This window comes from Micromys minutus (genome assembly GCF_963924665.1).
Source record: "Micromys minutus genome assembly, chromosome: 10".
Lineage (NCBI taxonomy): Eukaryota > Metazoa > Chordata > Mammalia > Rodentia > Muridae > Micromys > Micromys minutus.
The window spans coordinates 24,657,337-24,682,819 of record NC_137979.1 but is presented as its reverse complement, the minus strand read 5'-3'; the positions used below and the strand labels follow the sequence as shown (position 1 = coordinate 24,682,819).

General features: G+C 36.9%; 1 protein-coding gene across 1 annotated transcript; it reads right to left on the bottom strand.

The window, feature by feature from the left end:
* Nucleotides 1-8,968: 8,968 nt before the first annotated feature.
* On the bottom strand, nt 8,969-22,845 carry SPATA22 (spermatogenesis associated 22; the record flags this gene model as incomplete). Its single annotated transcript, XM_080922370.1, has 8 exons — nt 8,969-9,160; nt 10,534-10,631; nt 11,497-11,620; nt 14,272-14,614; nt 17,358-17,453; nt 17,577-17,637; nt 20,143-20,271; nt 22,803-22,845. The coding sequence occupies 8 exons, from the start codon at nt 22,843-22,845 to the stop codon at nt 8,969-8,971; spliced, it is 1,086 nt and encodes a 361-aa protein (XP_080778496.1).
* Between the last annotated feature and the right edge of the window lie 2,638 nt (nt 22,846-25,483).

Sequence of the window (25,483 nt, the reverse complement as noted above, 5' to 3'; positions counted from 1 at the left end):
TTGCAAACCGAATCCAAGAACATATCAAAACCATCATTCATCATGACCAAGTAGGCTTCATCCCTGAGATGCAGGGATGGTTTAACATAAGGAAATCCATCAATGTAATCCACCATATAAACAAACTTAAAGACCAAAATCACATGGTCATCTCACTAGATGCTGAGAAAGCATTCGACAAAATCCAACACCCCTTCATGTTAAAAGTCCTGGAAAGAACAGGAATCCAAGGCCCATATTTAAACATAATAAAAGCAATATACAGCAAACCAACAGCCAACATCAAACTTAATGGCGAGAAACTTGAAGCAATCCCACTAAAATCAGGGACTCGACAAGGCTGCCCACTCTCTCCCTACCTATTCAACATAGTACTGGAAGTCCTGGCTGGAGCAATTAGACAGCAAAAGGAGATCAAGGGGATACAAATCGGAGAGGAAGAGATAAAAACATCACTCTTTGCCGATGACATGATAGTGTACTTGAGTGACCCCAAAAATTCCACCAGAGAACTCCTACAGCTGATAAACAAGTTCAGCAAAGTGGCCGGATACAAAATTAACTCAAACAAATCAGTAGCCTTCCTATACTCAAAGGACAAACATGTGGAGAAAGAAATTAGGGAAAAGGTACCCTTCACAATAGTTACAAAAACTATGAAATACCTTGGTGTGACTCTAACTAAGGAAGTAAAGGACCTGTATGACAAGAACTTCAAACCTCTAAAGAAAGAAATTGAGGAGGATCTCAGAAAATGGAAAGATCTCCCATGCTCATGGATTGGAAAGATCAACATCTTAAAAATGGCCATCCTACCAAAAGCAATCTACAGATTCAATGCAATCCCCATCAAAATTCCAACCCAGTTCTTCATGGAATTGGAAAGATCAATGTGCAATTTCATATGGAATAACAAAAGACCTAGAATAGCGAAATCCATCCTCAACAACAAAAAAACATCTGCGGGAATCACTATCCCTGACCTCAAGCTATATTACAAGGCAATTGTGCTGAAAACTGCATGGTACTGGTACAGAAATAGGCAAGTGGATCAATGGAATAGAATAGAAGATCCAGAAATGAGCCCTCATGTATATGGTCACCTGATTTTTGACAAAGGAGCAGTAAACATTCAATGGAAAAAGGACAGCCTATTCAACAAATGGTGCTGGTCCAACTGGCACTCAACATGCAAAAGAATGAAAATAGACCCGTTCTTATCTCCTTGTACAAAGCTCAAGTGTAAGTGGATTAAAGATCTCCACATTAAACCAGATACACTGGAACTATTAGATGAGAAAGTAGGGAAAACCTTAGAACACATAGGCACAGGAGAAAATTTCCTAAACAAAACACCAATGGCTCAAGCTCTAAGGTCAAAGATTAACAAATGGGACTTAATGAGATTGCAAAGTTTCTGTAAGGCTAAGGACATCGTCAAGAAAACAAAACGGCAACCAACAGAATGGGAAAAGATCTTTACCAACACCACATCAGATAGAGGCCTAATATCCAAGGTGTACAAGGAACTCAAAAAGCTAGACACCAGAGAATCAAATAACCCTATTAAAAAATGGGGTACAGAGCTAAACAAATCATTTTCAGTTGAGGAACACCGAATGGCCGAGAAACATCTGAGGAAGTGCTCGACATCCTTAGCCATCAGGGAAATGCAAATCAAAACAACCCTAAGATTCCACCTCACACCAGTCAGATTGGCCAAGATCCAAAACTCAGATGACAGCAGATGCTGGCGAGGCTGCGGAGAAATAGGAACACTTCTCCACTGTTGGTGGGGTTGCAAGCTAATACAACCACTCTGGAAATCTGTCTGGCGATACCTCAGAAAATTGGATATAGTACTACCTGAAGACCCAGCTATTCCACTTCTGGGAATATACCCCAGAGACACTTTAATACACAACAAAGATATATGCACCACAATGTTCATAGCGGCTCTATTTATAATAGCCAGAAGCTGGAAAGAACCCAGATGTCCTTCAGAAGACGAATGGATACAAAAATTGTGGTACATATACACAATGGAATACTACTCAGCCACCAGAAACAATGACTTAACCAAATTCTTAAGAAAATGGCTGCATCTAGAGAAGATCATCCTGAGTGAGATAACCCAGTCACAAAAGAACAGACATAATATGCAGTCACTGATAGTGGGATGCTAACCCCAGAGGCTTGCACTCCCCCAGAAACAACTCACAGACTGTATGAAGTCCAAGAAATAAAGAAAACAAAAACTATACATATATTCACAAAACAAGAAGACTTTGACTACTTCCATGTTGCGTTTTGTTTTGCATGTACTTTACGCTTATTGCAACTAGTATGTTTTCAATGCATACTGTCAAGCCCTTGAAAAAAATCAAGTACTGACTAAAAAACATATTCACATGGTTTTATGTAAAATTTATTTTAATGTCTGAAAAAACTGTACTGACAAAAATGTATAATTTTAAGCAAAAAATGTTTAAAATCTTTAAAAAAAATAATAAGCTGTTAGTCTTTTGTGTAGATGGAAATATCTCAAGAAACACTTCTTGTTATGATTAATAATTTGAGTCTTATTTGTAACAGATAAGAGACCAATGTATTTTCCATGTATTTTTCATGTTAAAAAAAAATAAATCTTGTTTTGAAGACAAAAAAAAAAAAAAAAAAGAAACCCATGTCTCTGCCTGGGCAGGGTTTGTGTTTCCCTCGTTCCTGTGTGGGTCCCAGTTATACTGGATGTTGGGGAAGATGTTCTGGCCTAAACTGTGACATTGAGTGTGTCAGAGCTCCAGTGCTTCTGGGTGTGTCTAATCTTCTGGGAGTTGGGCTTCCTCTGTGATACTGTGCTCCTGTGATCCTGGGCATGTTAGTATACCTGTGATCCTGTCATCCTGGGCGTTTTAGAGCACCTGTGTGATGGGCTTCCTCTGAGTGTTGTGGGATTTGGTGTGGAACCAGCACCTAAGATTTGTTTAGGGCACAAGTTCAGACGGGAGGGACCTGTACTACTGGCTAGGTGGGGGTTTCTTTTCCCTGGATCCTGGGGGACCCAGTTACTTTGGTATTGGGACAGAAGTTGTGTCTTCTTCACTTGTGCCTGTTAGAGAACCTCAGTGAAGGGCTTCCTCTGGGTGTTGTGTGATTGGATGCAGAACCAGCACCCATGGTCTACTCAGGGCACAGGTTCAAACTGGAAGGGTGGATTTATATTTTTATATTACTGTCTTCAGAATGGTTTTTCTTGATGTTGTTTGGTATCATCAAATACATAAAAGAGGTAAAGGCAATAGTAGTATTTATGATGTAAGGTAAAATGATAAAGACACATTTATGGTGTATTTGTTTCTTTATATTAGCCATTTTTTAGAGTTGGACTGATGTGAAATATAATAATAAAAATTATTTTGTTTAAAAAAAAAAAAAAAGAAAAGCAAGAAAATAATCTTCTTACAACAAATCAAAAAGAACCACACAAGCATAATTCAACCTCTAACAACAAAAATAAAAGGAAACAATAATTACTATTCCTTACTATCTCTTAACATCAATGGATTCAATTCCCCAATTAAAAAAAAAAAACATAGACTATCACACTGGACATGTGAACAGGATCCAGCTTTTTGCTGCATATGGGAAACTCATCTCAGAGACAAAGACAGATATTACTTCAGAGTTAAAGGCTGAGAAAAATTTTCCAAGCAAATGGTCCTAAAAAACAAGTGGGAGTAGCTATTCTAATATCAACTAAATCAGATATTCAACCAAAACTTAACAAAAAAGATAAGAAAGAACACTTTCTATTCATCACAGGAAAAATCTATCAAGATAAATTCTCAATCTTGAACATCTATGCTCCAAAGACAAGAGCACCCACATTCATAAAAGAAACCCTGCTAAAGCTCAAAGCATATATTGCACCACACATAATAGTGGGAGACTTTAACACTCCACTCTCATCAGTGGACAGATCATAGAAGGGGAAACTGAACAGAAACACAGTGAAACTAGCAGAGGTTATAAACCAATTGGAATTAATGAACATCTGCAGAACATTTTATCCTAAAACAAAAGAATATACCTTCTCAGCACCTCACAGCACCTTCTCCAAAATTGACCATATAGTTGAGTCAGCCACAAAATGGGCCTTGACAGATACTAAAATATTGAAATAATTTCATGTGTTCTATCAGATCACCATAGATTAAGGTTGGTCTGCAAAAATGACAAAAAGCCCACATACACATGGAAGCTGAACAATGCTCTACTTAATAACTTACTTGGTCAAGGAAGAAATAAAGAAATTAAGTGTTTTTTTAGAGTTTAATGAAAATGAAGGCACAACAAACCCAAATTTATAAAATGCAATGAAAGCAGTACTTGCAAACTGTCATCCACTATATAAACAAACTCAAAGAAAAAAAAACACATGACCATCTCATTACATGCTGAGAAAGCATTTGACAAAATTCAACACCTTTTCATGTGAAAAGTCTTGGAAAGATCAGGAATTCAAGGCTCAGACCTAAAAATAGTAAAAGCAATATACAGCAAACCAATTACCAACATCAAACTAAATGGTGAAAAACTTGAAGCAATTCCTCTAAAATTGAAGACTAGAAAAGGCTGCTCATTCACTCCCCACCTATTCAATATTGTACTGTAAGTCCTAGCCAGAGCAATTAGACAGCAAAAGGAGGTCATGGGGATACAAATCTGAGAGGAAGAAGTCAAAATATAACTATTTGCAGATGATATGATAGCATACTTAAGTGACCCCAAAAATTCTAACAGAGAACTCCTACAGCTGATGAACAACTTCAGCAAAGTGGTTGAATATAAAATTAACTCAAACAAATCGGGAGCCTTCCTCTACTCAATGAATAAACAGGCTGAAAAAGAAATTAGGGAAACAACACACTTCACAATAGCCACAAACAATATAAAATACCTTGGTGTGACCCTAACCAAACAAGTGAGATCTGTGTGACAAGAACTTCAAGTCATGTTCAATGATTGGCAGGATTAATATAATAAAAATGGCCATCTTGACAAAAGCAAACTACAGATTCAATGAAATTCCCATCAAAATTCCAACTCAATTCTTAGAGTTGAAAGAAGCAATTTGTAAATTCATTTGGAATAACAAAAACAATCTCTGACCTCAAGTTTTATTACAGAGCAACAGTGATAAAAACTGCATGGCATTGGTACAGAAACAGGCAGGTAGATCAGTGGAACAGAACTAAAGACCCAGAAATGTACCCACACACCTATGATCACTTTATCTTTGATAAAGGATCCAAAAGCATCCAGTGGGGGGGGGGACAGCATTTTCAACAAATGGTCCTGGTTCAACTGCCTGTCAGCTTGTAGAAGAATGCAAATTAATCCTTGTACAAAGCTCAAGTGCAAATGGATCAAAGACCTCCACATAAAACCAAATACACAGAAACTAATATAAAAGAACATGGTGGAGAGGTTCAAGCACACAGGCACAGGGGAACAGAATACCAGTGGTATGAACTTGAAGATCAAGAATCAACAAATAGAACCTCATAAAATTGCAAAGCTTCTGTAAAGCAAAGGACACACAGTCAAGAAGACAAAATGGCAACCAACAGACTGGAAAAAGATCTTTACCAACCCTACATTCCATAGAGGTATAATATCCAATATATACAAAGAACTCAAGAAGTTAGACTTCAGAGAATCAAATAATCCTATTTAAAAATGAGGGACAGAACTAAACAAAGAAATCTCAACTGAGAAATATCAAATGGATGAGAAGCACCTAAAGAAATGTTCAACATCCTTAGTCATTATAGAAATGCAAATCAAAACAACCCTGAGATTCCACCTCACACCAGACAGAATAGCTAAAATAAAGAACTCAGGCAACGGCAGATGCTGGCAAGGATGATAAGAAAGAGAAACATGCCTCCATTGTTGGTGGGGTTGTAAGCTGGTACAACTACTCTGGAAATCAGTCTGGCTGTTCCTCATAAAATTGGACATAGTACTACCTAAGACCCAGCTATACGACTCCTGGGCATATACCCCAAAAAAAATGTTCCAACATATAACAAGGTCACATGCTCTACTATGTTCATAGCAACCTTATTCATAACAACCAGAAGCTGGAAAAAACCCAGATGTCCTTCAACAGCAGAATGAATATAGAAAATGTGGTACATTTACACAAAGGAGTACTATTCAGCTATTAAAAACAATGACTTCATTAGATTCTTAGGCAAATGGGTGGATCTAGAAAATACCATCCCGAGTGAGGTAACCTTTAATCCCAGCATTCAAGAGCCAGAGAAAAAGCCAGCCTGGTCTACAGAGTGAGTTCTAGGACATCCAAAGCTATACAGAGAAACTTTGTCTCAAATACCAATAGGGTGGAAGGGCATAAGGGGAAGGGAATAGGATGGGGGGAAAGGTAGAAGGGGAAGAAGGGAAAGGGAAAGAAGGGAAGGGGGAAAGTGGGAGAATTAAAAGAAAGAGAAGTGGAAAGGAGAGGAGAGGTGAGGTGAGGAGAAATGAAAAGGAGAAAAGAAATTAAGAAAGGGAAAGGAGAAACGGAAAGGGGTAAAGGAAAGTAAAGAAGAAAGGTAAAGAAGGAAAGGAAAGGAAAATGAAAAGGGAAGAGGAAAGGGAAAGAGAAGGAAAGGAGAGAAAAGGGATGAGGAAGGAGAGGGGAAGGGGGCGGGGGAAAGTAGAAAGGGGAAGAGGGAAGGGGAATGAAGGATGGGAAAGGGGAAAGAGAAAGGGGAAGAAAAAGGGAAGGGAAAGGAAAGAAAAGAAGGAAAGGAAAGGATAAAGAAAAAGGGGAGGGAAGGGAAGAGAAGGGGAAGGAAAAGAAAAGGGGAGGGGAGGGGTAAGAGGAAGGAGAGAGGAAACAGGGGGAAGGAGAGGGAAAGGAAAGGAAAAGAAAAGGGGAAAAAGAAAGGGAAGGGAAAGGAAGGAAAGGGATGGAAGGGAAAGGAAAGGAAAGAAAAGGGAAAAGAAGAGAAGACATGATCTTTTTTCCTTGTTGCATACAGAAAGGATTCTTTCTATGTTTGCTATGATTGAATTACCTCAAACAGTACAACAATTCTGTCTTTTGTTTTGATTCAGGGACATAAAGAGTCTCAATTTACTGATTGGCCATCTCAATGTCCATGAGAACTGAGCTATCTGTTTAGAAATGTTCTCAAGTACTTCTTGTGTAGCTTAAGATTCTCTCATCTGTCCTCTCTTAATATAGACACAGCTATGGCAAGAAGTTTTACAAACTTCAACCTGCTCCACATTCTTGACCTTTCTAACGCTATGACCCTCATGATGCTGTTACCCCCAAACAAATTTATTTTGGTTGCTACTTCATAACTGTAATGTTGCTACTGTTATGAATCATAATGCAAATTTTTTGGATATAGAGGTTTGGAGAGGTCAAGACCCACAGCAAGGTGGAGAAGCACTGATGCAAAGTCTGACAGGATTACTTGGGCCTGTTGTCCCTGCTTCTTGTGTTCTAGCATTGGGTTCCTCTGCTTCCATGAGTTGATGGTAAATAAGCTACCCTATCATTTGGACTCCCTTTCCCCTGTTTAATGCATTCCATCTCTCACTCTCCCAATTGGATAAAGCTCTCAGATAATGAGACAGGAAATAAGACTTTGCTTTTTTTTTTTTTTTTTTTTTTTTTTTTCCTGCTTTTAAGATTCACGGGCAAGAAAGAATGAAGCATTTTAGAATGAGAAAAGCCTCACAAGTTGTTATGGCATTAGTGAAGAAAACAAAAGTGCTAAGTCCAGATTTTTCCTGTTGTTAAAACATTTTAAATGGCATTGGACTAAAATCAATTTCTCTAGCTTTCATCCTGTAAACCAAGGAAAGAGATTAGCTGGAATAAAACTGTAAGACTTTGTCCAAAAAGCAAGAAGGACAAAAAGAAGGGAAAAAAGGAGTGGAGTGGGGTCAGACATAGATGAGAAGGGAATGCAATGAACAGGAAGAGAGCAGTCTAACATGTTTGAGGCATCACTGCAGAGTGGTGATTATAACTTAGAACTATATGAGACAGACATCTTTTTTTAACAACTTTATTTTACAAAACAAAGATAAATGTACAGATTTTAAGCATTTTTTGCATAAAACTATACAATACATTTTTGTCAGTACTTGTTTTTTTTTTTTTTTTTTTTTTTTTAAGGTTTGATAGTGTGATAAAGATCCCACCAGCAACACTGAGCATAAAGTACATGTAAAACAAGATGCAACCTGGAAATAGTCAAAGTTTTCTTGGTGTGTAAAGATTTTTTTTTTACAATGAGCAGACAGTACATGTAATACAGGGTACAACCCGGAATTTGTCAATGTGTTCTTGGTAAGTAAGGATTGAGCATGACTATTTTTTTGTTTGAGGAAAAAATGAAAAATTATTTTTGTAAAATAAATCAGATTTCTATTTAAAAAGTGGATAGAAAGAAAAATACAACATCAATACAAATTTATCTGAACACCTTTTAGTGTAAACTCAAAATTTTATTTCAAGAAATTTTTCTTAGAAAATAAAAATGTTTAGCGTTTATCAAAATTAGTTCTAATCTGTGATTCCGAAAGGCAAAGAAGAATGAAAAGTAATTGTTGATGGATGTGCATTCTTCTGGAAGTGATGACATTGTTTGGATCTAGATAATGGCAATGGTTGCATAACTTTGCGAACATACTAAAAACTTAAAGTACACAATTTAAATGGGTGAATTATTCAGTCTATAATGCATGGCTCAATAAAATTTCAAAATTAAAAAAAACTAGCTATACTGTTTTAGTCAAATCTATGAGAAAAGTTTTATTTTTATAAAAAGAAGTAAAATATAAAAAAAACAAGAGAAATAAAACCATACAAGTGGTAAATTAATAACAGCAAATGCTTCCGCTCACACTGTGCAATTCCCTTTGTCACTGTTTACATTTCATTCAATACTTTAGTATGATACTTCATCTCGGCATCTACAATTGTAACAAATGCTTGAAAAGTCTTCTGTTCAGAAGCAGATGCTGGTCTGACAGAAACACACTTGAAAACGTTCTTGTCTGGGTCATAGTGTCCAACAAATCTGTGAACTCGGCCTCTAATCAGTCTTGGAAGTTCACGGTCCTGTTTTTCAAAAATAAATGTCAAAAACTAGTTATTGCCTCATCTAAAGTTTGATGTTTAATTTATAACACGATCTGCTTCGGAGAACATTCCTCTCCATTCCTATCTCTTGTGTTCTCCCCTAATGATTACCAGGCAGATTTTTTTTCCATACCACCATCTGCATCCTTCACTGATCCCAGAATTGTATTTTAAGGATTGTAAAGATGTTGTGACAAATAATTACTGAAAAATGAAACAGGGCTTAAGAAATTAACAGCTACAGAGCTAAACAAAACGTTCTCAGTTGAGGAATATCGAATGGCTGAGAAATATCTGAGGAAGTGCTCGACATCCTTAGCCATCAGGGAAATGCAAATCAAAACAACCCTGAGATTCCACCTCACACCAGTCAGATTGGCCAAGATCCAAAACTCAGATGACAACAGATGCTGGCGAGGTTGCGGAGAAAGAGGAACCCTTCTCCACTGTTGGTGGGGTTGCAAACTAATACAACACTCTGGAAATCAGTCTGGCGATACCTCAGAAAATTGGACATAATACTACCTGAAGACCCAGCTACTCCACTTCTGGGCATATACCCCAGAGACACCTTAGTACACAACAAAGATATATGCACCACAATGTTCATAGCAGCTCTATTTATAATAGCCAGAAGCTGGAAAGAACCCAGATGTCTTTCAGAAGATGAATGGATACAAAAATTGTGGTACATTTACACAATGGAATACTACTCAGCCACCAGAAACAATGACTTGACCAAATTCTTAAGAAAATGGCTCCATCTAGAGAATATCATTCTGAGATAACCCAGTCACAAAAGAACAGACATAATATGCAGTCACTGATAATGGGATGCTAACCCCAGAGGCTTGCACTGCCCCAGAAACAACTCACAGACTATATGAAGTCCAAGAAATAAAGAAAACAAAACAAAACAAAACAAAAAAATCTTTATACAACAAGAAAACTTTGACTATTTCCATGTTACATTTTGTTTTACATGTACTTTATGCTCATTGTAACTATTAAGTTTTCAATGCATACTATCGAACCTTTAAAAAAATCAAGTACTGACTAACAAATATATTCATACAGTTTTATGTAAAAATTATTTTAAAATCTGAAAAAAAAGTACTGACAAAAATGTATTGTATAATTTTATGCAAAAAAAATGCTTAAAATCTGTACATTTATCTTTGTTTTGTAAAATAAAGTTGTTAAAAAAAAAGAAGCCACAATTATGCTCACTCCAAAACTCATGAATTATGTACACTTTTTGCTAACAGAATTTCTACTGCAGTAAGACTATGCCCTGTAGTTTGACCTTTTGCTAGCATAAGCACTGAAAATAAACACTTTAAAATACTCACAATTTCATAAAATATACATGGAAGAATATTTTTCCCATCTCTCATAAGAAAAGTCTTTGAATAATGTGGCCCAGGTGTGACAGCTGAATCCAGGACAGCTAATCGGCATTAAAGTGGGGAAATGAATATTGATAAACATAAATAAGATTTAACAAACAATTTAATACTTGTGCCACCCCATACCATCTCTCCCAGGTTTACTTATACAGTGGTGTTTTACAGAGGAATTGTATCCTTTTAGTATGTTCTGAAGGCTGGATGAACCTCAGAGCCATAAATAACAATAAAATGCACTATAACAAGTAAGTGTCATAGTTTAATGGAAACAACATTAGATTAGAATTGTTATGTCAGCTCTTCAGCTTCATACTAATTTATGCCATTGTTCAAACTTGATTTGTTTCATTTTCTGAAGTGAAATATATTCATGTACATGTACAAAAACAGAGAAAAAGAGAGCAAACAGAACACAAATGTTTTCAATACTTCAGGTACTCACTGATGTTCATCCCTTTCCATAGTTAGATTTTGAGGTAGAGTAAAAGCACCTATGACCTACCTTTTGGACTAATCTTCAATGTATATCTGAAAACATTAGATCTCTAGGCTGACTCACCCCACATAACTGCAAGTCTGTATTTTTTTTATCTACATCTCCCCCATCCCCTCTCCCTTAAACAAACCATTCAACATCTCTCAAAGCTGTTCCTTCATCTATAAAATATAAGACCTAATTCACATTTATCTCCATGAATTTTTATCAAATATTATTCATCCATTTAAAAACCATCTCCTGAGTACTGATAGTAGACATCTGTTATTTTGAAGGCAACCTACATTTCCCCTAATATACATAATCTCCTTTTTCCAATTTGTTTTCTTCATGATGTTCTAGGTATTCCTAATGGCATTAAAAATATCCAAAATAGTATTACTGAAGTATTCCTGAAATATTATACCTACCCAATACTTCAAAAAGAAGTACAGTTTTCTGCACTTGTGCTCGCCAATACTTCATGCTTTCAATAACTGCAGAGATAATTCTTAAAGAATTATCTTTTTCCTTTAACTGATGCAAGGCAGCTTCCTTTCAGGAAAGAAAGCATAGCATTGGAAAAGTGTTTCACTTTGTTCATTATACTCTTTGATCTATGTAAAGTCCAGATTCTTATAGTAAGTATGTAGAATGTGTAAAAACTTCAAATAAGATAATCATGGAGGCAGAGAGATGGCACAGTGGGTAAGGTACTTGCCATATAAGCCTGAGGACCTGAATTCGATCCCCAGAATCCACAAAAAGGTGGAAAGAGAAAACAATTCTACAAAGTTGTCCTCTGACCTCCACACATACTTCCCATACATACATCATACACACAATAATAAGTAAAGTTTTAAAAGATTTATTTATATTGTTATTCATTTACCCCATTAGTGTTCTCCTCCACTGGCATTACATGCCAGCCCCTTTACAAACAGTTAAGTAAAAGAATCCCTACCCTCATGAACTCACATTGCAGACACACTGATTCATTCATTCATTCATTCATAACAGGTACTTTCTTTAAAACTGAAGAAAAAGAAGCACAAAAGTAGAAGAAGAACAAAAGGTAGAGAGAGAAAATAAGTATGGATAATGGGGATATGCAAATATAATCTATGAGAATATCATAATGAAACTCACTTCTTTGTAGTTTTAATATACACTAATAAAAATTTAAGTGCTTTTGGGGTATCTACTCTGTGCCAAAGCTACTCAAGAAATAGTAGTGAACAAACAAGCAGGCTTGGTGGCATATGCAAGAGGTAGTAGTAGGTAGATCTGTGAGTCCAAAGACAACCTGGTCTACACAGCAGGTTCCAGACCACCCTAGTGAGTACTGCACAGTGAGACCTTGTCTCAAAAATAAGAACGATGATGATGATATCTTCACACAATTTCTAATCTAAAATGGGATTCATCAAATAAATTAGTTACTAAGTATAATAAAACATTAGAAATTGTTATCATCTGTGCATGAAATAAATAGAATAAAAAGACAGAGACAGTTTATAATTTTAAGTGGGCAGTTAAGTGGAAATAGAGATTGTACATATAAAAGTCCCAAAATAGAAATGTACTTTGCATTTTTTGTACTTTGTATTTTTCAATATTTATTTTCTTTTATGTGTATAAGTGTTTTATATGTATGTTTATATATGTATGTACCATGTGCCCACAGAAATCAGAAGAGTGTCAGATCCCCTGGAACCACTCTCAGAATGTTGTGAGGCATTGTGTGGGTGTTGGGAAGCAAGCCCAAGTCCTTCAGAAGTGTAGCCAGTGTTCTTAACTACCAAGCTGTCTCTTAAGCCCCATACTTTATGGATTTTTAATATCAGAAAGCTTAGCCTTTATTTTCAGCAGTTGAAATGCAGAGGCAGGTGGTGCTCTACGAGTTTGAGGCCAGCCTGATCTATATAGTGAGTTCAGGGCAACACAACAAAACCCTGTCTCAAAACAAACAAAAATACTAACTTTCAAGGGCTGGGTACAATTTTTTGTGGTAATGAGGGTTGTGGAGATTACCTAATGAGACTATTTTTTCAAAATTTCCCCATCTTCTCCCTTGTAAGCAAAATTTGAATATGGCTCCTTGAAGATGATTGCCACAGTGCGTCACTGTTACTAAGGTGACAATGTCACATGTTTCTCTGTACAAGATATGATAAGAACAAATGTGAGAGTACTTAAGCACCCAAACACTAACAGCAGTAAGAAGCTGAAGGTGCAGTGGAAGAAAAATATAATTACCAAGCCCATGAAAACTAGACTCATAGAGGGACACAGACACTGAAAAGAGGAAATCTCCACTTCTCCTCACATTGACGTCCTCCCAGTGACTCCTGTTGCCTGATCTCTAGTAGAAGGGCAGAAAACAAGGTTCCCAGGTGAAGCACCAGACAGGACAATGCAGCCTGCCAGAAGACAAAGATTCACAGAACAACATTCCATTGGATCTTGGGATAAGGTGTGAGAGGGAAGAGAACCTGCTCATGTATGGAAACATTTCAAAGAACAATGGGAAGTCAGCTTAGGAAAAGGTGCAGGCTGTCTGGACTATAAATTAAAGCAGAGACACTGTAGTATAAACCATACTCATCCCAGTGTGAAGTCTTAGATGAACAGCACTTTGCAATATGATGTAGAATTCAAGAAAGCTAGAACAGGACCAGATTATAAAGCAGAAGTCAGCAAACTCTGGCCTATACTCCAAATCTAACCTGACCCACTATTTCTGTCAACTTCTATTGGACCACATCCATGCTCATTCATTAATATGCTATCGCTGGCTACTTCCAAGTTACAAGGCAGTTCAGTCTTGTAAAGTTATTGCAGTGAAGACAGTATGGTCTATAAAACCGAGAATGTTGTTATGTGTCACTTTTCAGGAAAATGTTCCTAATATCTCTGTGGATGGGGATAAAGTGACATAATAAAAAGCATAAATTGTTTCCACAAGCAATAGATAAGCAATTGTTACCCTAATAATAAAAGAGTAAAAACAAGCATCCAGTAAGAAACTCTAGAGCCACTGTAAAAGAAAAATCTAAGACATTCCAGAAACCAACACTTCTCAGCTCCAATGGGAAGCTGGATATTTATGATAATTTACATATACCATGTATGTATCTTTATAAATATTTACTACCCATGCTTAAATGTGTAAATAAGCTATTCGTTAATATTTAAATGTTTACCTTCAGAGAATTTCCTTTTGAAACATCTCCCAACACTGTTTTCTTAAACGGATTTTGTTGAAAACTTGGTTTAAATGCCTGCAGTGCACTGGCTCTGTCTGGGCCTTTCATTGTAGAGCCAGGCAGTCTTGACAAACATGTTTGTTGGGGTACTTCAGCTTCTTTGTGTCCAGGTAAGTTCAGAAATTCAGGTGTTTGAAATTGTTTTTGTCGTTGAGCTCCCAAATTCAATGGACAAGAACTGAATTCATTGTTTGCTGTAGAGCTTACAGTTTGATGCTGGGGTCGGAAATCATTCCTATCCCAAGTTCTCAAGCTACTGCTTCTGTTGTTGCCTCTGTAGCTATAAAAGGAAAACATATTTCTCCATGTCTTCATATTTAGGAACAAGTGATGAAATTTTTCATTATTCTGACAACCTGTGGTTTATAGCTACTAAGTAGTAAGACATTTGAAGCATATCATTTGTTATACAATGTCATAAATATGGTATAATATAGTATTACTTCTCTTTCAAGATCAAGAGACAGAGTTTTGGGGATGTAGTAATACATACCAGGTTAAACATCAAGTCACTGGCAAGTTTAGAAATCAGGAAAGAACAATCTCCCAACTCAGAATACATTGCTGCAAATATGTGTTTATAATATGTGAGCCTTCACATAACAATAGTTTCCAAGTAAAAATATTTTGAGGACATTTACTTAATTACTTTTACACTTAGCCTGAAATTTTCTACAAAGTAAAAAAAAAAAAAAAGAAGAAGAAGAAAAAGAAAAAAAGAAAGCTACAGTTGCCTATACAGATTTTTACGGCTTTATGCTTTGAAAAGCCCTCGACAATGTGTTATAGCATTTCTTTACCACACTTCTCTCCATTACTTGTAAAGATTGGTAAAACCAGAATGACAATAAAACCCAGGGGGAAATGTGTGTTTTCTAAGCAGGCCAGTTAAAAGTTATATGGGGAAAAAAATTAATCCAACTTACAAATGCTTAATCATGAATACTCTTTCCAGAAATACCTGCATTACAAGGCAATCAATACAACCCAACCATTGTTTGGGAGGAAAAAAAGACAGAATCTAGTAATCAGCAAAAAGACTAGGTTTTATGCGGCCTAAGGCTTATGCAATTTGAGAAATACTGTTAACAAATTAACTATAAATTTAAGAATAAAAGGATATAAAATCATAATTATGAATTTTAAGTCATAAATACTACAAACATCATTGATATCCAGGAAAAATATTAGAATTATCGCTATTCATTAAGTGTTTGATACACCCTGTTATGTAGCTATTTCCGATGAATTGAAACATTCCTCCCTTAATGGAAGAAGGAGGCTCAAAAGATTGAGGCAGAAAAAAAAAAGATTGAGGCAGCTAATGAAATTCAGAAGATTCAGAAAACCACCAGGTGCTTCCCACAGTTTCATAAGCAGGAAAATAGTTGCAGAAAGGAAACTCTTTAGCAGGGAACTGCAGAGACAAGCTTTTGTGGAGTCATCAGCCATACTGAAATAAGCTTTACCATGAGGGAGCTACCTGTCTACCACACTCCTATATGAAACATCTCACACGTGCTTTTTATTACAAATAAATCATTGAGAATAACTACAAAGCATGCTTTGTTAGTCATATTTCCAAAAAATAAAAAAAAAAACTTACTCGATGTCTTCCTAAAAACAGTAAGTTTTATGTTTCTGAGTAGAACACAGAACACATAAGCAGAACTAGCAAATAGATATATTATTAGGTACTATAGTATATTATTAAATATTATACTAAAATATACTAAGTAAAGAAATCTATGCTCATAAACACTAATGTTCTTGACATATATGGATCCTAGCTTCAACTTCTTAGAAGTATATATTTAATTTAGAATACCTGTACAGTAAGAAACTAGAAAGGGGATGTTGAGGAAGTGCCATAAGGGAAACATAGAAGAACATAGGTGATATGTAAAAGCAACTTTTATTCACCAGATATAACTGACATCTTGGAGTCTTACAGCTGAATAAGTGTACCCTGGTTGGCTGGTTCAACTCAGCTATTCTGGCTCAAAACTCCTCTCCAAGATGACTAATTCAAACTGGCTTCTCTTGGCTTATCTTGGCTTCTCAGTGAATTGGTCTGCTTGGAAAAACTGCCTCTGAATTCTACAAACTGAACTGCACTATCTACACAAGTGGAACAAAATTCCATGAACTCAACTGAACTCAACTGCATCCAACTGAACTGCTCTGAACTGGATTGCACTGAACTGCACTGCACTGCACTGACAGAAGTCCACCACATTGAACTGCCTTCTCCCCCTGACTTACTCTGCACTTCCCTGATGCCAGCTCTCTTTCCTATCTGTGCTCCTGAGCGCTGGGTAGATCCTATCTCTGACTCATCCTGTCAAATCTTTCTCTGATTTGTCACTTGTCTTCCTCTCAATTAGACACCACTTTAATACATGGCTGCCTTCTCCTACAAACTGACTTTACCTACATTACTTGAAACTAAAGGTGTGTCTGTATTCCAGCCAGAGGGATTAAGGTATGTGGTATGTCTGTAGCAGGATCACACAGACCTAAATCTTTGGATGTGATCCCTTGCCTAAGCAGCCATAATGCAGATTAAAATTCTTCTGCAGTGATATGAAAGTAGAGATGGGGAATGCTGGGGGAGGAAGGGTTTATGTAGAAATAAGGATAAGGATACAGGGAAGATAATGGGCATAACCAACATACATATATTTTTTAAGTTATATGATAACCCATTTTAAGTCAGTTTAAACCTTCCATATCTTCTACTTCCACAGATCAAAACTTCTACAGATCAAAAACATTTAGAAAAAAAATTATATCTGTACCCAACATATACTTTGTCATTATTTCTTAAGTATGCAATAACAATTATATAATATTTACATTGTATTACACTCTGTAATTCAAAATATAGAGGAAAGTATACATAGATTATATATTCAAATATTAGTTTGTTATTAATGTAGAGATTTTCTAAATGTATTTATAAAAAGGAAAAAAGATTTCTTAAAGGAAATGAGAGACAGAGAAAGCATATGCACACTCACCCCCAGCCACTTTGGCTTCTTTCAGCATTTGACTGAATAGATGTAGACACAGAATCCTGACTTCTTGGGGGATAGGAAGCAGAAGCTGGTACTTGCCTTTCAAGGAAAAATCTTGTTAAACACAATTTGCTTTTTAAATTGATAAATGTTAAATGTATACAGAAAGTAAGATCAGTCAGTAACAGACATACATATATTGGTTAAATTTTTTTCACATACCCTGTATTCACTGCTTTCTTTAAAGGAGCCACCTCGGGATTCACAGCTTCCCACGCCCAATCTCAGAAGTATAAGAACACATAAAAATAAGATTTTATTTTCAAAATAATTCCTTATATTTATTTAATTTGATAGTTCTAACAAGTTGAAGAAATTGACACAGGCTTTAGTAGCATTAATCACAGAATTTGTCACAGACTGCCTAATTTTATAGATGTCTTTTTTACCCACTGTATTTAAGCAAAGATAGTAGTTCAATCTGTCTTTTCCACAACTGATCCTAATATAGTGCCTTGTAACTGGCAACATAAATTTAGTTGAATCCAATATTTCTTAAATTTTATTCCACCCCACATCAAGAAATGTATCATAAATGGTAACAAGATAACTATTTGTGAAACTAACAGAGTCACAGAATCAGTGTAAGATAACAAAATTTTAACATGAAATCTCTTACTATGTGTGGTATACACTTCTAGATATATTTTCTCCTCTGTTCCAGTCACTCGCTTACATCCTTAATTTCTATGTTTATGGTTTAGTTATTTGCATGTGGGGGGGGCATAGTGCACATGAGTATAGGTGCTCATGGAGGCCAAAGGATCCCCTGGAGTTGGAGGTATAAAGTAGGTGTAAGACACCTGACATGAGTGTTGGAAACCAAACTGAGGTCCTCTGAAAGATAAGTAAGCCCTCTTAAGCACTGAGCCATCTCTCTTTTCCCATAGTCTCTTCTTGTAAATGTTGAATGTATTCTAGACTCAAAATAAAAATTCACATTTTCTCATGAGATGGCTCACACTTGTAATTTCTCACAATCAGTATCCATGCTACTTATAAAACATTATAAATGATAAGAAAGGTTTTAAGTGATGGTGAATGCTGACTTGTGCGTGTACAAGTGAATTTCTACTTTTTATACATAGAGTGGAAATGAGGGTCACAGATGACTCTGTGGGTAATGTTACTTGCCATGCAAGCCTCATATACTAAGTTTAAAACCAGAATCGATAGTGTATGGAGAGAACTGACTCCCAAAATTTGTACACACACACACACACACACACACACACACACACACACACACACACCATCATGATATACATATACCTGTACTCACTCATGCACACTAAAAATGAAATTCAAATTTTAAGAAATGGAAATGTTATACGTAAACTTTATACTTTAAATTCCTAGTGCAGAAGAAAAACAATGACTACATCAAAGTCTATGAAAGGACACTGAAAAAATTTAAATTATGAGTATTTCTATATATAAGATTATCTTAATATTTTATTCATATGATTCCATTAAAAATTTTAAAGTTTGTACCCAAAATTTAAATATATATATAACCAGAATGTGCCAAATATATTTCAGAATATCTGCCTATCAGTGCTTTCTTCCAGGGGGAAGTATAAAGACAGTGAACATTGAGCCAGGGAACAGGAAGCCTTGCCATCAAGCTATATGATCTGACTTTGATCTCTAGAACACACATGCACACATGCATAAATACATAAATAAGAAGAGTAAAGTCTCCCAACACCCACCACTATCACACTATAGCTAACTGGTTCATAGACAACGAGATTTTAGTAGTCTCACTTAAAATGTAACATACTAGAAGCTTTCTGTTTTGAAAACTTAATCAAGAGTTTCAAAGGCAGTCTCTGAGAAGTAGAGTTAGAGTATGTCAACTCCCAGCAGTAGCAACTATGGTAACGCACTGGTTTAAACCATAAGGAAGCATACTAGATGAAAGGATCTTAGACCAACTGAACTATCACAAAATATCCTAAATTGGGTAATTTACAAACAGAAGTTTCTGACAGTGCTGGAGACCTTAGACTGAGGTGACAACAAACTAGGTGTTTGGTGAAAGCTTATTCTCCCTTCAGAAAGAACCCCTCTTAGTGTCCTCACATGACAGAAGTGCCAAACATACTTCTCCTTCATCCTTCGTTCACAAGGCCACTAGTCCTTCCGTAGGGGTAGTAGACTCCTCACAACTCTAAGAACCTCATAAAGGTCTATCTTCCTACTTAACCATTACATATCAACTTCAAAATTTTCAGATCTCAGAAAATACTGAGAAAGAAAACAGAAAATGACAGGCAAAAATGCTCTGAGAAAGCAATGACTAGAACCAAGCACCAGAAATTCTTAGCCTTATTCCTTTTCTACCATCTACTTTTTTTCCATTTTTTTAAAGCGCTATCTACTCTTTTCCCTATTTCTGAGGTGACTCAAAACCATCCATCCTTCCTTAGAAAAAGTGTAAGTTACAGTATTTTGCTCTAAGAAAGGAAAGTAGTCTTTTCAATGTAGGTTTCTACTTTATTAAAACAAAGGCTCCGAACATAAAGATAGACTCCATTTAAATGCTAAGCCATCCTCGTATACTAGGCAACTCAGAACTGCTGTGCTGGAATGCTCAGAAGGAGCCAAGTGATCTCTATGTCTGGGCAGTGAAAAGCAGCAAGGACTTTCTGCAATGACAGACCCAGTATTTTCTACTTTCTAGTTCTTGTCTCTTGAAATTTTTACCTACTCATTTTCTTACCTGTTGGTAAAGAAAAGGAACCGTAACTGTCAGAAACAGTACTGATACCTGGATCATTCTGAAGTGGATTAGAAGTTAATGGCTGTCTGTTCCTCTTTTTCTGATTGAACAATGGCACAGGCAAACAGCCTACATAGAATGTACCAATAAATTAGTATGAAATGAGTAACTAAGATGTCTATGTTTAGAATAATTTCCATTAATAATATGTAAGAATGCATGGCTTACAATCTACTTCTACATGATAATACACTACAGATATATTTCTATGCCCTTGAAATAATTTTTTACAGTCTTTTAGAAGTCCACATAGCTTACTGTTATCTCCAAAGTCCTTTCATCTTCTGTCTCTGTTTTTATCCCAAACCTTTCCCAGATCTATCTTTTCTTTCCTGCAGTTCCCTCTTCTACTTGTCTATTTCCTTATCAGCTGCAGAGTGCCTATAAAAAATATCAAAACTAAAAAAAAAAAAACTTTGAACCATGTTTTCCAAAAATCTAACCATTCTTTAGTGTGACCACCAGCCTCTCAGACCATAGTTACCAAACTTTAGTTTGACTAAGATTTATTCTGGAATTCTGATTAATATGTAGACTCCAAGGTCACAATCTTTAATGTTGAAATTTTTATTTTATTTACTCTGGAACTAAAAATTATACTTTTATTAAGCATCCCAGGTATCTATAATGATAATTTACTATGAATCAATTTTTAAATGTCTTAAGACAGTAGTACTCCACCCTTTTAATGTTGTGATACTTTAATATAGTTCCTCAGGCTGTGGTGACCCCTGACTATAAAATTATTTCATTGTTACTTCATAACTGTAATTTTGCTGTTATGAATTATAATTACCTGATATGCAAGATGTCTAATATGTGACCCCTGTAGTGGTTTGTATATGCTAGGCCCAGAGAATGGCACTAGTAGAGGGTGTAGCCCTTTTGGAATAGGTGTCTCACTGTGCATGTGGGCTTTAAGACCCTCATTCTAGCTGCCTAGAAGCCAGTATTCTGCTAACAGCCTTCAGATGAAGATGTAGAATTCTTCATTCCTTTTGCATCCTGCCTGGCTGCTGCCATGTTTCTGCCTTGATGATGAATGGACTGAACCTCTGAACTTTAAGCCAGCCCCAATTAAATGTGTCCTTACAAGAGTTGCCTTGGTCATGGTATCTGAAACCTCTTTCTTAAGAGAATGACAATACCCAATCCAAGTAAAAGTAAATACCGTCACCACTTCCTCCACATGACAAAAACAGGTTCTTCAGTCAAAACAATAAATAAACTTTAAAAGTTACAAGAGAATTCAGGATCAAAAGAGGTCTTCAAAGCATAAATTGGGTAATGTTCCTTCTGTTTCTATTTTGTGAGATAGTTTAAAGAGTATTGGTATCAGGTCTTCTTTGAAGGTCTAATAAAATTTTGCACTAAACCCATCTGGTTCTGGGTTTTTTTTTTAAGACTTTAATGGCTGCTTCTATTTCTTTAGTAGTTAACTAGAAAAACTGAGGTAGAACCCAAGCTCCTAAATCTCAGTTCAGAAACCCTTAACACTCTACCATTGTCTAGCTGCCCCATTCTCACTGGAGAATACTAACTCAGGAAGATCTCTAATGAAAACCTATTATCATGTAGGTTCTTTAGTCAGGATTCCTGAGTTTTAACTGTGCCTTCAAGGAGGACTTGAAATAAAACTTCAAGGTGAAATATGAGCAGTTTCCTTAAACTCATTGTTTAAGGAAAGAAGTATAACATAATGATTAAGAATGTGGACTCTAAAATCAGATTTCTAGGTTCAACTCTTATTTCTAAAATTCAATAGGTTACTTATTTAAGGTCTTTGTGTCTTGATGTCTTATCTAAAAAACAGAGGTAATGACAAAGATTAAATACTTGTGACTAAATGTGTAGAATATGGTATCCCATCATAAATTATCACTGCAGTCTTCATTGTGCCTCATAATCATTTGCCTGGCTCTCATCATTCTTGACTTTTATCCTTATGTTATCTCATAACTGAGAAATAGAAATAATACAAAATACTAGAAAACAGCTTGGCTCAGACCTTTAATCCCACTCAGGAGGCAGAGACAGTTGGATCTCCGAGTGTTCAAGGCCAGCCTAGTTTCTAGGGTGAGTTCCAAGATAGCCAAGGCTACACAGAGAAACCCTGTCTTGAAATGTAAAAATGCTGCTAGAGAGGTGGAGGAGCACCCTCTTACAGGCTAAGGGGAGGGGGAATGATGGGATGTGGGGGGGGGGGGGATCTGCAGGAGGGAGACTGGGAAGGGAGACAACATTTGAAATGTAAATAAATAACCAATCTTAAAAATGCATACTTTAAAAAAAAACATTTTAACAAGTCAATCAAAAAACAACAATTTATTTCTTTGTTTCCTACTTATAACCATAGATAAATCAGTCCCATAAGTTTTGTAGAAAAAGCACCAGAGTAAATTTCAGTACATTTAATTTTACACTCATCTCTACTGTTAAATACTTTGCCTTGACAAGCTCACTTTATCTCTTTTGACTATAAAAAGAAACTAGACTAAATGTCGAATCTCTTTAAACATTCCTCCCCAAATGTTCCTAAACTATACATGTTTTATGTACTATATGAAAAATACCAAATACAATTAAACACTGTTAAATACCTGCAGTACTTCGAGCTGAACTTTCATTTAGGTTTCTCTTCATTTTCTTCAGAGTCAAAGCTTTTTGCAGTTAGCACTTGACATTTACAAAATGAAGTTAACTAAACCTTAGAAGGAAGAAACATGTAACTCATATTCATCAACAAGATCAACTTTTCAGTCAATTAATTATGGACACTATAGTTTAAAACTGTTAAATGTTATCACTTTAGGAACTGCTTTATGAATAATTTAAAACATACCCCATTTTCCCAGCTATGTTCAAATAAGTTATGGCAGGGATGGATATAATCTTATTTTCTAAATATATACAGAGTTTCCACACAATCTGAGCAATTTATTTCAGAATTCAGGACCCATCATGAGAACCAAAGCTATAAGGGAAAGGAATTACAGCACTGGCAAAACTTACAGAAACAAATAAAACATTTTTCCATTGTATATTTTTCTGATTTTAGCTTCCTAATATATTTATATCGTAATATACTTTATTTAATTCAATAAATGTTTGCCCGTGAAAAGGCTAGACACAAACCCAAATAATTTCTACAACAAATCCACTGCCCAGTGAGACAAACTGATGTGATCACAAGTAACCGTGCAAACCAAACAGGTAAACATTAATGTCCAAATATCACTTGCAAAAGTAAAACGACTCCCTCTTTTTGTGTCTTGAACTTGAAAGCAGAATACAGGAAACTTAGTTTTCTACCACTCTAAGAATCAAAAGAGAGAGGGTGTTTTTTTCCTCAACACAGAAACAACTCATCCTAAGCCTAAGAGAACTCATAAGGGCTGAATACCTTAATTATCCTAAAACTATGGCATGTGAGACAGAGTCTCATACAACCCAGACTTGCCTCAAACTTCTGATCTCCCCGTCCCTACGACTCAAGGGCTGAGGCTGCAGGGGTGGGCCACTATGGTTAATTCACAAATACATGGAATTACACCATCATCTTCCTGGACCACTAAACTCTACCGCCCTGACACCAGCTTCCAAGAGAACTGGCTTCAGCTGGAACAGAGATGGGGTGATGGGGATGGGGAGACTGGGGTGGAAAGGGTAGGAGTGGCATGAGCAGGGTGACTGGGATGAGAGGAATGGTGGAAGCACGGGTGGTGGCGGAAGCAGAGTGACAGTAGCCAGTTGGTAAGAGTGGGGTGACAGGGGTGGCAGGGGGTACAGGAGCAGGGGTGGTGGAGGTGGAAGAGCCGGGCAGGGGCTGGGGGTTTGAGGGGGAGGCGTTACCCAGCTCACTGAGAAGCCTGCCCTAAGACCTTGACTTCAAGGAGAGGCCAGACAGGGCCTGTTTGAGGCCTCCTTAAAGGAAGGGAGAGATTTTTCCTAGTCAGAATTCATCTTCCCTTCCAACACCCCCTTCTCGTCTGACACAACCAGTCATGGGGCCCGCTTTAGGTCAACAAACGGTATTTCTTTCCAAGAATCCCCCACCAACACCATGTACAAAGAGAGCCCTCAAGTTAACCTCGCCTCCGTCAGCAGGCAGCCACGCGGAACTTCCCGCCTCTGGAAACCCACGGGACGCTTTGCGCAGGCGCAGCAATCTGAAGCACGAAGTGCGCAGGCGCTCTGGAGCACCCGCGCTACTAACCACGCAAGCGCAGGGGCCAGGGCCTCGCGAGAGTTAAAGAAACAAGAACAACGCGAGTTTCTCTACCAGTCAAGGCAAAAGCGATGGTCTTTACGGTGTTGCTTGTGACGTTCGGAGCCGGCTCAGGCATGGCTCTACCTCTTTAAGCTGTTTTGTCCACAGAGAGAAACTTGTTCTGGTTATAGATGAGGCAGAAGGAGATCCCCAGCCCAGCCTTGCTCCGCCCAAGTGGCATCAGAAAATCATGACCTCTTTCCCTTCTACGTTGCCCATTTCCTAGACACTAGAAGTTTCCTAAGATGCTGCTGACATCCTAGACTGTGTCTAAAGGGGATGACTTCCCAAGGCAGCAAAACAAGGTATGTCTTACCTAATGTGATCTCATGTCTGCCATGAGTCAGGCAGAAAGTTCTAATCTCCTGGAGACCTGTTGAGGAGCTGCGGCCTGTTTTGAAATGTTCCTTATCTAAAGCAGAGAGCAGGCAGACAGAACCAGTGCTGCCATTTTTAAGGAGAGCAAAAGAACACATGGGCCACTGGGGTCTGCAAAGCAAGCAAGGTGGTCTAAGGATGTGAGCTCCTTCCCATTTAAGTAGCAATTGGAGATATGGTCCAAATCATTATATTGGTAGCTTTTCTTGATTTTTCTTCAGCCTTTCACATATGGGTGGAAACCATTTTTGGAATAATTTCCAAATCTCTATTGTAATTCCCAGTTGCTGAATTCTTACCAAGCATGCATTTTAACACTACTGTTAGATTTACAGAGACAGCCTGCTGTCAAGAGAAGCTTCTGTCACAGAACCATGCCTGGAAAAAAAAAAAATACGGAGTTCTTGGCTCTGTGACTTTGGGCATGTGATGTCTATATTTTCTTCCTTGATAAAATAGCAGTAACAATATTTACTTAATTGCCTTAAAATAGTAAGAGAAATAGTAAGTGGTTCCAGCACTTAATATGTGCTCAATAAAGATTAATTCCTATTTTCAACAGTAGCTGCTGTTTTGGGGGCATAGACTAGCTACTTAGAATAGATATCTACTAGCTACAGTATAGCTACTTAG